This window comes from Exserohilum turcica, assembly GCF_000359705.1.
Source record: "Exserohilum turcica Et28A unplaced genomic scaffold SETTUscaffold_1, whole genome shotgun sequence".
Taxonomy (NCBI): Eukaryota; Fungi; Ascomycota; class Dothideomycetes; order Pleosporales; family Pleosporaceae; genus Exserohilum; species Exserohilum turcicum.
In genome coordinates, this window is record NW_007359914.1 from 2,960,580 (window position 1) to 2,975,231 (window position 14,652).

At 50.8% G+C, this 14,652-nt stretch overlaps 6 protein-coding genes across 6 annotated transcripts in view; 3 read left to right on the forward strand and 3 right to left on the reverse strand.

The window, feature by feature from the left end:
• SETTUDRAFT_84538 (uncharacterized protein) overlaps positions 1–792 on the forward strand; it is a gene marked incomplete at both ends in the record, with an annotated part of 1,846 nt that extends 1,054 nt beyond the window's left edge. The window contains one exon of the mRNA XM_008022154.1: positions 7–792. Coding sequence (XP_008020345.1) covers positions 7–792 — 786 coding nt within the window. The remainder of the gene's footprint in view (positions 1–6) is intronic.
• Positions 793–3,155: 2,363 nt separating this feature from the next.
• Positions 3,156–4,268, reverse strand: SETTUDRAFT_84930 (uncharacterized protein; the record flags this gene model as incomplete). The annotated part of the gene is made up of 2 exons (XM_008022176.1): positions 3,156–4,000; positions 4,052–4,268. The coding sequence occupies 2 exons, from the start codon at positions 4,266–4,268 to the stop codon at positions 3,156–3,158; spliced, it is 1,062 nt and encodes a 353-aa protein (XP_008020367.1).
• A 357-nt stretch (positions 4,269–4,625) lies between these two features.
• On the reverse strand, positions 4,626–5,789 carry SETTUDRAFT_134070 (uncharacterized protein; the record flags this gene model as incomplete). The annotated part of the gene is made up of 2 exons (XM_008022814.1): positions 5,130–5,789; positions 4,626–5,009 (listed from the first exon to the last, which is right to left on the reverse strand). The coding sequence occupies exons 1-2, from the start codon at positions 5,541–5,543 to the stop codon at positions 4,626–4,628; spliced, it is 798 nt and encodes a 265-aa protein (XP_008021005.1). The 5' UTR covers positions 5,544–5,789.
• A 504-nt stretch (positions 5,790–6,293) lies between these two features.
• On the reverse strand, positions 6,294–7,198 carry SETTUDRAFT_85844 (uncharacterized protein; the record flags this gene model as incomplete). The annotated part of the gene is made up of 2 exons (XM_008022238.1): positions 6,294–7,016; positions 7,097–7,198. The coding sequence occupies 2 exons, from the start codon at positions 7,196–7,198 to the stop codon at positions 6,294–6,296; spliced, it is 825 nt and encodes a 274-aa protein (XP_008020429.1).
• Positions 7,199–8,640: 1,442 nt separating this feature from the next.
• Positions 8,641–10,767, forward strand: SETTUDRAFT_178369 (uncharacterized protein; the record flags this gene model as incomplete). Its single annotated transcript, XM_008022815.1, has 2 exons — positions 8,641–9,006; positions 9,052–10,767. The coding sequence occupies 2 exons, from the start codon at positions 8,641–8,643 to the stop codon at positions 10,765–10,767; spliced, it is 2,082 nt and encodes a 693-aa protein (XP_008021006.1).
• Positions 10,768–11,425: 658 nt separating this feature from the next.
• SETTUDRAFT_162576 (uncharacterized protein) lies at positions 11,426–13,745 on the forward strand. The gene is made up of 3 exons (XM_008022816.1): positions 11,426–11,810; positions 11,852–12,911; positions 12,956–13,745. Exons 1-3 carry the CDS (start codon positions 11,481–11,483, stop codon positions 13,540–13,542), a joined length of 1,977 nt encoding a protein of 658 aa, XP_008021007.1. The 5' UTR covers positions 11,426–11,480; the 3' UTR covers positions 13,543–13,745.
• Positions 13,746–14,652: the final 907 nt, after the last annotated feature.

Here is a 14,652-nt window from a genome sequence, read left to right on the forward strand (position 1 = left end):
GATGAGACTTCTGTTGTTCTCAACCACCGTCGCGGTGGCTATCGTGTGTGGCGACGCCCGGATGAAGTCTTTACCAAAAGTGTTATCCGAGAGCGGTGGAAGGGCTACTCTGAATTTATGTTCTGGGGCTGCTTCACGTACGACTACAAAGGTCCTTGCCATGTCTGGAGGCCTGAGACTGCGCAGGAGAAGAGAGACGCCGCTCTCCAGATTGAAGAGTTGGATAAGGCTCTAGAGCCTCTCATGAGAGAGGCGTGGGAGCTTACAACAGGCATAAAGAGGCTTGGATTACGTAACAAGCCTGGCAGAGTTCCACAATGGAGATGGGTAAAAGAGACGGGTAAGCTAGCTCGTGAGAGCAGTCGTGGTGGCATTGATTGGTGGCGTTACCAGACTCAAGTTCTTATCCCAAAGCTAATTCCCTTCGCAAAGGAGTGCCAAAAAGAGAGACCACGTGTCTTTGTTCAAGAAGATAAGGCACCTTCGCATACCCACCACGCTCAAAGAACTATATACCGAAACGCTGAGGTGGAGCAGCTCCCATGGCCAGGCAATTCACCTGATCTCAATGCTATTGAAGCAGCCTGGCCATGGCTCAAAAGAAAAACAACACGAAGAGGCGCACCAAAAAGTCGGGCGGAAGGGACAAAAGTATGGCAACAGTACTGGGATGAGCTACCTCAACACCAAATTCAAGCTTGGATAGAGCGTATTCCGTTTCATATTCAAGAAATCATTAAACTTGAAGGTGGCAATGAGTACAAAGAGGGGCGGCGGGACCGATCTACATAGCTTCGGCCCTATTTTCGGCGGTAATCAATGCACCCCTGTCAGCAAGAACTTTTGACAGTCACCTCCGTACGGAGGTGACTGTCAAAAGTTCTTGCTCAGGCGCGGATCTATCGGACCAAATTCTCTTAATACACTTTCTATTATCATTTTAGCGTGTAGATAATATATCTTGATAGAGTTAGCATATTACTATAAGTGTATTCTTTAACAGCTAATACATTTTCTAAACTATTCTATTAAGTAAGGGCTTCTATTTACAAACTTAGTACTTATGATTTATAGTCTTAGGCGGTATTTTCGGCGGTAATTAAGGAACCCCTGTTAGCAAGAACTTTTGAAAGCCACCTCCGTACTTCTCTACCATTTACTTTTAGCTCGCCATGCAGTACTTCACGCTTATCCTTGCTTCACTACTCTGCCAAGTTGGGTTTTCCATGGCCGCCTGCGAGTATTCTCCATGCTCTGAGAAGAACAAAGGAGCTCCATGCACTTATACCTGCAATGTACGTGTCTCTACTCAACTCGAGGCAAACTGCTAACGTGCACATAGGGGGGTGTTGCTGGTATAGGAGAATGCTTGAACGATCACGGTAAAGAGCACGTGTACATATGCATACTTGAGTAAAAATGTATGCCGCGTGCGTCTGGTTGTTGATATGGGCGTCTACCAGATAAGGGTACACTATGTCCTATAGATAGTCGCAAAAGCTGCGTCGACGAGTTTTCTCGCTTCACTTGCCAATAAGTTCATATCACCGACGTTGCTGTGCCGTGGACGCGTCATTGTCGCGCGATTCAACCCCCTAATACATACACAAGCCATGGCCAGATACCACGTCAGCACTAACATGAATATGGATGCTGCACCTCATTGAAAAAAAACGTGGATATATTATTTGCCATTGATTTTGGAATTTTCAGAGTCTAGCCATGCCTTACTCGCTCTATACTTCATTCAGCACGGCTATTTAGCGGATTCGTGATAGCAACCGCAGCATTTTCTCTTCTCCAATCACAATAGATGTATACATGACTAGTAACATATTAAAACTCTGAAGCGATGTCACATAGACCACCGGTCCGAAGTTGACGAGTAACTGTAGTAGGAGCTATAGAACCAGCGGATGGTTCGTTATTTTCTAGGCACATTTACCAGAGCCTATCTTTGACAACTCAATCCCCGTACAATATGCAATACTTAACATTCATCACTTCACTACTATGCCTAGCTGGGTATTCGGCCGCAGCCTGTGTTAGTACCCCTGTCTGCGATGCATCCAACTCCAACATCAACGCTGGATGTCAGGTAGACTGTGTAGGTTGTTCCACCTAACTTCGGAAAAATTGCTCATGTACGCATAGGGGTTCGGCTCTACTGATGACGGGATATGCGTATCAGATTCTGCTAGGCCAACTGTGTTCTATTGCGAAACTTCCTAATTCCGGCTAATAAAGCGGTCGGCTTGTGATATCGGGTGTTCGCCAAGCATAGCCGAGGCTACTGAACATCTCTAGTATCTGTGTAATACTATAGAATACTATAAGAGCCTTTATCATAATACTCTTTGCTCCCTTACAAACGTTGCCATAGACACGTCCTCTCTTTGACAAGCGATTAGCCCGTTCATGTAGTAGATTTCACAACGCAATAGGGTACAGACGCGCTATCGTTGCGACGTTTAGAGATATTACACCGTTCTTGAAAACCACCATGTCAGCGCTAACCTTGATTTGGATACAGTAGGTTATTTCAACACTATTAGGGTTTACTAGTGGCTTGTTCAAGTATATAACTGGCCGCTTGTCCTTATTTTTTCATCGCTTACATTAATCCAAGCACATTACTAGAGCTACATCGTCTGGGACCACCCACTCTTTATACAACATGCAATACTTAGTGTTCATCACTTCGCTTTTATGCGTCATTGGATTTTCAGCTGCGGCCTGTTATGATAGCCCTACCTGCGATGCATCCAACGTAGGGATTGGATGTTCTACAACCTGCGAAGTAGGTTATTCTGCCTAACTGCAGATCACTCACTCATGTGTACATAGGGCGGAGGCACTGGCTATGGAACATGCGGAACATCCGCCCAACTGCCGGGCGTATATTTCTGTCAGGAACTATAAAAAGAATACTTTCGCCAGACGGGCTGAAAGTTGCAAGAACCAGCGCATATGTGGACCATGTCAATCAAACGGGCGCTACTGTGTTCTGATATGAGGGGATTGTAAAGGTATCGGTTTGCTGCGAGTCATGATATGGATATGGGATTGCTGGATGGTTTATTCACGAATATTTTATCGCAAAGACTGTCGGCCTCAACCTTTGCACCGGTTATGCTGCATTCTTGTAGTCAGGCTTAGAACCCAGAAATGTATCGATGCTTATCGGTCACTTCCGTCACCTCAAACTTCATGCCCACGCGTACATCGCCGACCGTCTTGGGCACAGCCAACATGCCATAGCATGGTTTAAACCTGATGCCCTCGTCAATCCTCCGGTACTTCATCAGCACGTCCCAGGGCTGCGTCTTGTGCTTCTCCGCCGTGTCAGGGTCCACATTCGGCACCTGACAGCGTGCACATCGCTGAGTAATGTCCAAGACAATGGGCGTATCGCCAGCCTTCGGGGTAATTCGGATCGTCTTCCAGCGATCTTCGTCCCACGGTGCATTGGCATCGCCTTTGACGAGAATATTAGGCCGGAAACGACGCACATCAATGGTCAGGTCGTCGGCTGCTTTGAGACGCGTGTTGAGCTCGTCGATACTGCTTTTGTTGCCGATGAGAATGGGCATCAGATCTGGAAAACAGGTCGACGCGGCTCTTCCTAGTACGTTTGGTGCGCCGTTTGAGACGAGTGGTCGGGGATCATCAGACACGGGTGGTTTGTATACCAGCCGCACTTCCTTGCCGAAGAAGTCGTTGAATGGGGCGGTCAGCTTAGTAGAGTATACGTGGGTTCCAGTTGTGGTGCTCCAAATCTTGGCCGGATGCTCTTCGGTGTTCTCGTCGAGCCATTCCTTGGACGGATGGGCTGGAATGGAGAATTCGAGTTTCTCGTCAATCGAGTTTGGTGCAGGTGCCGTGACAGTAAGAATATCCGTTTTTTCATCGTAGGCAGTTCGGATTAGCGTCATTTTTGAGTCTTGACGGATGGTGAGGAACTCATAGTCAGGGTAGCTCACCCACATCCACTGGCGATCTGTTACCGTCAGAATCAAAGATGCAGATCGACTCCAGAGCAGATACATACCGAAATCGAGGCCTGTGGGTAGCAGTTTTGCTGAATTTACTGAGATTCCGTGACATGATTTGATTGGATGAATAAAGAGAGCAGTAATCTCCGTCGGTGGTGGCAGAGGTCCAGCGGTATTTTTTGGCTTCTGGTTTGTGAAATAGAGATATGTGAGGATGGGAAGGACGAATATTGACAGCGCAACTGCTGCTCGGGTAGTGGCTGGAAGCGCCATCCTATGTCTTTGAACCTGTAATTGCAATTCCAAAGACCCGAATGCTAGGAGAGAAGATTTTCGATTTGATGAATGCTTGGTGAGGATCCTGTACCACTGTTATCTTGATTTGGTTGTAATCAAGGGTGTGGTTCACAAACGCCCAATTGTACGTAACGAGCTAAGATGTTTCATTAAGGAACCCTTTTCAGTCTGTTCCTAAGAGCAGTTGTAGTTCTTAATGACGGCACGAAGATGACGCAGAGCGGGGAGAGAAGCATGCTATAATAGGACTAGCGTTGCCGAGCTTTCCTGCGGCAACTCCGCAGGTGTCATGTCACTTCGAACATCCTAGCATCCACCCGCTATCTCTCCTTGTCACCCCAAACTTGACGATCGCATCTCGCTATATCCCAATCCCTCCATCAAATCCTCATCAGAATCTACATCAATTACTTGAATTTGTTTCCTTCCACGCCCGCCATCCATTACTGTAATGTTTTCCTCCAGCTGAGTGCAGTACGCCTCCAGATTCTTGATCCGTTCTACTAACTGGATATTGCTTGTCTTTTGAAGCATGCATTCTCTCTCGGCTGCATCTGCGCGTTGCCTTTGCTTTCCCAGCTCATATTCGGCATTACTCACTGCATTACGTCTCCAGCTTTCAGCCGCCTCGTACTCTTTGAGATTCTGCTGCGAGCTCATGAGCTGACTGTTCTTGTCAAATAGCTTGCCTCGTAGTCTAGCAGCTTCGCGTCTAATCTCCATGCATTTCCGGTTGGAGCAGTACTCGTGGTTCAAGACTGTGTTTCCTGCAGTAGAAGTTCTCTCTCGCTGTGGCCGCTGCAACTCATCTTCTACATCTTCCGCGTCCGCTACGACATCGGGTTCGTCTGCTACGACATCGGGTTCGTCTACTGCGACATCGGGTTCGTCCTCTATATAACCTCCATATTCTGACGAGGTTATATCAACTTGATCCTTCAGTACATCGTGTTCGTCGTAGTTGAACGGATATCTCTCGTGGAAGGAACCGTTCAAGGAGGCACCTTGTCTGCGCTCTTCTGCCGAATACATTTCTTCGTATCTCTCCAGTACTGATCGCTCGTAGGCTACTCCCGTGGGAAGATCTGGATAGCCCCGGTATGGGCAGTGCTTTTCGATTGTCGCCAGGGCTATATACGGCCATGTTTCCGGGTCTTTTTCGTTATAATGGGGCAGAACGCTCTTGATATTGTTGTACAGTCGGCTCGAGACGAAGCTGAACGTGCCTTTGTATTCTGTTATCGGCAGCATGATGGTCTACAAGTTGTCAGTAACGTTGTCACATTTGGAATACGATACGTACCTGGAATGCTATAAAGCCGACGAAGAGATATTCCCGCGCCGAGATGGAGGAGTAAGATGTAGGGTACGGCATGCCACTGATATATTTTCAAAGGAGAAAGGTTGTCGTCGAGTTGGTGTGCGCGCTCATCTCTCACTTTCACCAAAACCCGTCTTCACCATGAACAGTACGACTAGCATCCATGCTGCAAATGAAAGCCACATATTTCCTAAGCGAAGACTTGCGCGCTGTCGATTGGATAGACGGTAATCAAGACGGTTGTGTAACCTCACTCCCTACAATGACACTGAGCAAACAGTTTTCTAATCTTCAATTAACTATCAAAGATATGGATAGCACTGCATATGATAGTCCACATCGACCGTGTGGACCCAGATCATGCATTCAAGCTTAACGCCCTAGATTTCTGACCCCAAACTTCAAAAAAGCATGAAAGAATTGTCATCGTCTCGAAAGACGAAATGGTATCGTAGAAAGAAGGCTAGCCCAGAACATGAAATACAGATATGTACCATACGAACAGTCTTGCTCTTTGATTGAACGCTGGGTATTGCGTGTTCGTGTGTAACGCGGAGAAGACAGTTGTCATGGTACTGAATAGTGTGAGAATGCCAGAGATGAGGAAATTATGATGACTGTTTCCAGGAAACGATCGATGACAGTCGAGGCGTGAGGATATCCATAACCGCCACTAATATCTAAGCGTTGCGATTTGTCTTCTTCACGGAGCCCTTGTCGGAAACATGCGAAGGAGTCTTAAGAGACTTTGGCGACTTTGCAGCGCGAGACTTGGCTGGCGTCTTTGTAGACGAGGCAAACCTGGCAGGGAGGCGAGGCAGAAACTCAATCGAAGGGACCTGTTCGCACTCGTGCGCCTCAAGCATCTGGAGAATGACATCGACAATCTTCTTGACCTCGTCGTAGCTCTTGCCGCGGCCAAGCCACTGGTCCAGCTCGCGCAGTACATCGATGGGTGCTTCAAAGTTCTTGCCAGGGATAGGCGCAACGCGCTGCTCGGCAGCCTCGCCAGACAGTCCCGAAGTGATGTGGCGCGAGTACTGGTTCAGGCGCGCTTCCTCCGACTTCTTCAACGCAATGTCGTACGTGGTGCCTGGGAACTGCTTCTCGATGACGTCGAGTTGGCGGAAGATGAGCTGGACCTTGCGGATCTGCCACTTTGCTTTGTTGTAGGTTGCGCGCTGGTAGTGCTTGCGGCAGAACAGAGGCCAGTCGGTAATGTCGCGCGTGCAGGCTTTGTTGCGGCCAAAGTGATCGGAAATGACCTTGCGCGACAGGTCTTTGGTGTACTGGCCCGTCTGGCAACGTGTGTGTTCGTCGTTCATGCAAATGAACTCACGATGGATGTCGGGCACGTCTTCGTCATCTTCCAGAGTCTCCTCTGCAATATCGTCAAGCTCGGCCTATTGCGCAAGCCGGTTAGTATCTCAATGTATACCCTGCGGGTGGTGCAGGATACGAATTAAGCACGTGAATAAGCAACGCAATTACGAACCGGCTCAGTCATGGTTGTGTCTGGAGACACAACAGGCGAAGAAGCCTCTTCTTTGATAGACTTGGGTGGAGTGGAGGGCGTGTCAAGCATGGACGTTTCAATCCTCTCCAGAGTAGCGGTAGGCTGGACAAGGATGTAGTCGAAGCTCATCGCGTTGCGGATGCACTCGGCCTGAGTGAGCTCAGTCGTATTGGAAGCGCCCAGAGGGTTTATCTTGGAGTCGGCGGACATGGGCGGATTGCGGAGAGGGTTGGAGACTTGATAAGAGATAGCTGTAGTTGGGTTGCGCGAGTCTCGAAGGAGGTGAGCGGGGCGCGTTTAAAACAGAAGAGGGGCGTGCTATTGTACGCCGATAGGAAGTGAAGTCGACCCGAGTAGCGGAAGCTCCGCCGTTTGAGCCACACCTTGATCAGAAGGACAGTGATCAGCTCACCCGTCTGTCTTTGCATGCCCTATATTCACAGCCGCGGTACAGAAGCTGACAACTACGACCTCGATTCAAATGGCGCTCCAAACAATCATGACCAATTGCGAGCCCGGGACATACGTGATGGCCAGCCTGATTACCGCCAAGCATTGCGTTTGCATATGTCCATGTATTTGGGCTGCCAACCCACGTGCTAATGATGGAATATCGAAAGACTCAAGGAAATGTCGCTACTGCAAACTGCAAGAAATAGTGTGTGGATGTGGACGGTTGCGGACATTCACAGAAATAATAAGAAAGTGACTGAAAGGAAGCGGTTTACTGGTCGGAAATGATGTAAAGATCTCGCAGTCCAACGAGCCAAATGCTGACTTGGAGCTGTAAGGTTGGTCAAGGGTCGACGTTAGATATCGACAGTTTGTCGTAGTCCAAGGCAGATGTAATAGAGACCTTACCTTGTCCTGCGGTTGTTTGAGTTTGAGTATTGTGAAAGCTGGCGATAGGGCTCGAACAACTGGTAGTTAGACATGTACAGCGAATGGTCGATGAGCAACGGATATCAGGTTCGTATTCGGTATATGCTTCATTGCGACGGCAGGTCCCCTCAGGCATTATGCGTGCTGTAGTTTGTGACAGTCTTCCTTCGATTAGCAGTGAATTCGGCAGTCCATCCGCATGACAGATTTCGATGGTTAGGTGAGATGCGACAGTGGTCCTCCAGAGGGATTCCAGCCCAGAATTGATAAATCTCCCAATCAAACCAATTCAACGAGTCATGATGAATGTGGACAAGGGAAAGAAGCGAGGCGAGGTCGGAACGCTTAGTCATCTATCGGGGGGCTAGCGGCGATAACGGAACACGTGCGCGCAGAGGCTCAATTCCGTCAACAGCCTTGGCGTCTTTTCGCGCTTGTCGACGGGTAGTGAGGAGCTCCTGGTCAACACTGCCTCACGCTGCTCACACAAGCAAATCGCTGGGCACCAGCAAGCTCTGCCGTATCGTTTGACATGCGCCCATACGTCATTTCTATCACCCAACTTGAATCCAAGCACCCCGTTCTGGGCTGAGCGCGTCCGCGGCCTCTTTCCACGCCATCCAGCCACGATGCCGCCCACCACAGGCACACGAACGTCGACGAGACAGGGCCGGGCGACGGTCCGCCCTACAAACTACTATGCGCGCACCTTTGCCGGGCGACTGGCAGCGAGCGGTATGGAGCAGACGCCCGAGGCCTCCAGCAGCGCGCCGGGCTTCCTGCCAGCCCTCACCCACTTCACCGCCGCCGTCGATGCGTTCCCCAAGGAGATTATCAAGCACTTTTCCATGTTCAAAGAGGTCGAGGCGAAACTCCATGACCCGGAGCATTTGCTCAAGGAGCTGCTCGAGGAGATTGCCCACCAGCCCGTCACAACAAAGGCCCAAGCAGCAGCGGCAGAGCATTACACGGCAGGACTCGAGAACAGCGCCAGTGTAAGTCTCTCGTCATGTGCAGTACTACAAACACTGACCACGCAGCTGCCTCAGAAACTCCAAAATCTCTCCCCGGAAGAGCAGGCCGCGATCCAGAAGCGCCAGCTCTTTTACCGCCTGCGCATGCTCATCGCAAACATGTTACCCACGCTCGACGAGAAACTGGTTGTGCTCCAGGGCGCAAAAGCCACCAAAGACAAAGGCCTCATGCGCATGAACCACTCGTACTCGCAGCTCGACGGCGAGATTAGCGACGAAGCGCGATACGGCAGCCTTACGCACTGGGCCTATGCCGACAAGGAGGAGAAGAAAAAGGGCGGCGCGTCCCACGAGCGGCAGCGCCGTGAGGTTGTCGCGGCAAACAACCTCGCAGCGGCAGCGCAGCACGTGCACGATGTTGACTCTATCGCAGCGAAAAGCGAGGCCCGGCGGGAGGCGATGCATGCGAACAAGCGCAATCGACACCACCAGGTGGACTCGGACTTTGACGACCGACCCGCGAAGAAGCCTCAGAAGAGGAAGCCAATACCGACCGAGGCGGCGGCGCCCGACAACCGAAACATTGGCCTGGGCATATCGAGCAATGGCGCAGGTCCTCATGGCAAGCGAAAGAAGACGGAAAAGGCCCTTGCCGCGGCGGCGCCCACAGCCCCGCCCATGGAGCGATCCACGAGCAACGCCCTCAAAGTTGCTAGCAATGGGGTACGGGGTGGATCAAGCCCGCGAAGCACGCCAGCTCCAGAGAATAGTGCTGCCAAACGCAAGCCGCGAGCAGCACCTGCGCCTGCCCAGCGCAAGAACCCAATACCGCCCCATTCGCCCCCCACGGCCTCGTCGCCCCTCGCCGCCAATTTTGCCATCAGCAAAGCCGCTGCCGGCGCAGCGGATCGGCCATTATCGGCACGAGCACGCAAGAACTCAACGGCGGCCTCTGTTACATCAGTCAAGGAGCAAGACACCCCAGCCGCACGCCGCCCATCCTCTTCACACTCTATACAACAAGCTACAAACAATGTAGTCACAGAGACGGAACAGGTGACTAGTGCTGCGCGAGACAATGCCTCTACAAAGGGCGCATCCACCCCGAAGGAGTCTGCAGATGCTCAACCTTCGCTTGAACCACCCATGAAAGTAGAAGACCTCGGACAACCAGAGCCAGAGAGTATGGAGATTGATACACCAGCGCCAGCTTCAGCCTCGGCCCGACCTGGTCGAACATCAAAGACTGCGACACCCGTTGCTGGCGCGTTTCCTGAGATACCCATGTCTCGGAGCCGCAGCAGCCGCAATGCCAACAATGGCAATTCCAACAGCTCGTCTGAGAATAATAGTACAACAACAGGCACCGTGTCGAAACGGGGCCAAAAGAAGAATACACAGCAGAACAACACAGCCGCCTCTCCAGCGCTGAAACCCACATCAAGCGTAAAGTCGAACCCTCCCTCGTCGGCAGCAAGCTCTGTTGCACAAGAACAAGACTATCAAGAGGCAGAGCTCGAAGCCGAGCCCGAAGCCGAGCCCGAAGCCGAATCTGAAGAAGATGGAGATGAACCCCGATACTGCTACTGCAACGAAGTATCATATGGCAACATGATTGCTTGTGACAACGATGACTGTCCCCGCGAATGGTTCCATCTTGGCTGTGTGCACCTCGAAAAGCCACCCACTGGCAGGACCAAGTGGTTCTGCAGTGACGAGTGCAAAGAAACGCATACCAAGGCAAAGGGCAAGGGGGGGCGTCCGGGTAGTAGTAGACAATAGGAATTAGGAAGGAGTTCAAGGCGTTCTGGGACGGGTCTGGCGACAGCTGGGTCTAGGCAAGGCCCAAAGGGTAAGGGCAAGGCTAGGTTAAATCTCTGGGATGGCTGGAATGCTCTTTGAGGGCTTGCAGTCGGGTCTGATTTCTTTGATTTTGTGGGATTTGCGGCGTTTGGGTCAGGCATGCTTCTCTTACGAGCAATGGTACTGGGATTGCAAGGGTTAGCATTCCTTGTCGCTACTATTGCATAAAATTATCGTCATAGCCCTTTGAAGTATCCTCAATAGAGAATTATATGCACTGGATAGACTTGTCTTCGACTGGAGTATGAGATGTGTATACTTGTTTTATGAGTGATTTTAGCGTGCGGACGCAGCGGCTTTCACAACGCAGTAGAGCATGAGATGTGTATACAAGTGTTTGATCCACTGTAAATTGTGTTTGATGGCGTGCAATTAGTCTCTTGACAAACTAAGCGTGACGCGTACTTCACTGCCCTGCGGCAACGGCACGGCCCCACCATACCCCTGCAGATCGTGGGTGACGTGAAACTAGTGTCTTGCCATTGGCTGGCACGCGGGTCCCGCGAGCTGGACCTAGGCCTTCCGCCAGCCGTCATGTACCATTCACCGCTCGGAGTGACACCCCAATGCCTCAATTGCCATAAATTGTTGACCGTATTTCATCGCCCACTATCCTAGCCATAGAGCTCACAATGTCATCCACAGAAACCCCTTCGGCCGACGAGCAGCTCATTTGCGAGCCTCAGGGCGGGGCCCCCAATGCCCCGCCAGACCTGCGTTTCCTACACTACAATGACGTCTACCATGTCGAAGCTGGTTCCAGAGAGCCAGTAGGAGGCTACGCAAGGTTCAAGACTCTGATCAATTACTACAGGCATGACGAGAGATTCCAAGGACAGCCAGAGGTTTTGACTTTCTTCTCGGGAGACGCGTTCAACCCGAGCATTGAAAGCAGCGTTACCAAAGGCAGCCATATGGTCCCTGTTCTCAACAACATTGGCACAGATGTGTCCTGCGTTGGTGTATGTATACCTTTCTTTGTCAGGCTGTGCTGACCTACCAGAACCACGACCTTGATTTTGGCGTCAGCCAGTACCGCTACCTCACAGGCAAATGCAATTTCCCATGGCTCCTCGCAAACGTTCTCGACCCAGCGCTCGGCGACGGCGTACCGCTCGGAAATGCAAAAAAGACGGTCATGCTCACAGCGTCCAATGGCATCAAGGTAGGCGTCATTGGGCTTGCTGAGCGAGAGTGGCTCGACACAATCAACTCCCTACCTCCAGACATTATATACAAGAGCGCATCCGAGACTGCAAGGGAGCTGATTCCAGGGCTGAAAGAGCAGGGTGCGGAGATTATCGTCTGCGTTTCGCACCAGCGAGAGCCAAACGACAACAAACTGGCAAAGCAATGCGGAGGAGAGTTGATTGACATTATACTCGGAGGCCACGACCACTACTACTCGTACAGCCTCATCAATGGAACGCAGGTGCTGAGGTCTGGCACGGACTTTAAGCAGCTATCGCATGTCGAGGCATGGCGAAAGCCTGAAGGCAAGGGCTGGGACTTTAAGATTGTGCGGCGAGACGTCGTCGGCAGCATACCACAGGATCCGCAGGCCATGAAGTTGGTTGATGAGCAGACGCGGGAGATTAGGAAACGCCTGGATAAGCCGGTTGGATACACTGCAGCACCGCTCGACGCTCGATTCACCACGGTACGCACAAGAGAGTCTAATATTGGCAATTTTGTCTGCGATCTCATGCGATACTACTACTCGGCCGACTGCTGCATCATGGCGGCCGGAACCATACGCGGCGATCAAATTTACCCGCCTGGCCTGCTGAAGCTCAGGGATATCATCAACTGCTTTCCATTCGAGGACCCGGTGGTGGTACTCAAGGTCACCGGCAAAGCGATACGCGAGGCACTGGAGAATGGCGTCAGCAACTACCCAGCGCTAGAAGGGCGATTTCCCCAAGTGTCAAACATTACGTTTGAAGCAGACTACTCGCAAGAACCACACTCGCGGATAAAGAGCGTTTTGATTGGCGGCGAACCAGTGGATGAGGCGAGGGAATACGTGCTTGCTACGAGGGGGTACATGGGCCGTGGAAAAGGTATGTTGCAGCTGTTCCACCAAAACCACGACTAACACTTCCAGATGGCTACACGTCGCTGCTGATCGAAGAGGAAGGCGGCGTGGCCAAAGAGCTGGTGTCGGAGGAAAACGGGGTGCTCATCTCGACCATTCTACGCCAATACTTCATGTCGCTCAAGGTGCTTGGAAAGTGGAAGCGCTGGGGCGAATCCATGCACAACAAGTTTCACTCGATCCAGACGAACCTGCAGCAGAACCACGGCCACGCATTCCACGAGCCGTCGCCCATCTCACCCACGCGCTCTACAGACCACGCGCCCAAAAACCCAAGCATACGCCGCGTCGTGCACCAGACGAGCCAGCACAGCCCGAGCGACACATCTGAATCCGAAGACCCGGACCTGGACGAGGATGAAGACGACGGCCCCATGTACGACGACAGCAAGCCTATCAAGTTTACAGACAAGCAGGTCGATGTCATTCGCAGGGTTATGCGCAAGTGGTGGCGTCTCGCGGGGCTCAAGGGCAACCCCAATCTGTGCGATGAGCTGGGTGACGGCGAGTTCCAGGTCAATTGGACCAAGGCGATTGCGCCGAGGCTGGAGGGTCGAATCAAGGAGATTGGGCCCGGCGTCAAGATTGAGGCGTAGCCATGATACCCAAGTCAATTAACATGATATGTTTCTCAGTAGAACAGGTGAATAAATAAGTCTGGGGAGTGCCATGTCTCCACAGTTGGCCGTAGTCGTGTCGTACTTGTGCATATCATTACGGTGGAGGTGAAGTGCAACAACTGGAAAATCAACCTACGAAAAACACTACAATTATTACATAGTACGTTAGGTAGTTACTATATATATACACCTCATGCCCATAGACTGCCCCTATCATCACAGCGGAAACTTCCTAGGCTGCTCATATATGCAGGCTAACTAACTGCGCATCACCCACACTGCCAACTCGTCCAGCCACACACCAACTTGTGTAAATATCCGATAATCCAATTTCATTTACTAGAGTAGCTTGATGCATAACATTGCAGTTCCATGCAAATTTCCCCCATTTACTGCTCGTGTTTTTTTTAGCTGGAAATTTGAATTGTTGCACTAACCCTCGTTATCTGGCACTGTGTCATGCAGTGTTCTATGGCCAAGACACAACTTGCCTAATGCGGTAATATTGTATCACGATTCAGACGCCACACGCAGACCATGGCATGCAGCTATTTTCCTTGTATGCATGCGCAATTGAATGTCGGCTTGCAACGCGATCGCACACGAGGAGTTGAATGAAGCATTCTGTTGCACACACTAGAAACGGACAGGACACACGTGGCAATGTATACATTAGGGTACGGATTTCCATGTATAGAGTTTATGACTGACAAAGACCGACAAGACAGATGACAGATGACAGAGGACACATGTGACATCTGAAACGTGACAAAGACGGCCTGCCCTACCCACGCGCCCATATATAAGTATCAAGACAACAACAACAACAACAACAGCTAGCTGAATAAGACTCTCGTTCTATCAAAACAAGAAAAAAAAAGCCGCGTTCCCTCGGTCAGTAAGAGGTGACGGGAAAAAAAAACGCCATTCCGGTAATTTCTTTCCCCCATATTGGCATTGAAACCAAGCGTTGATATACATAGCTGAGCCATATGCATGGTATGAATGAATAGATGTATGAAGAGATAGATGAATAGATGGGTGAAAAAGTGGGTATAGAAGAAGAAGAAGAAGACAAGTCGAAAA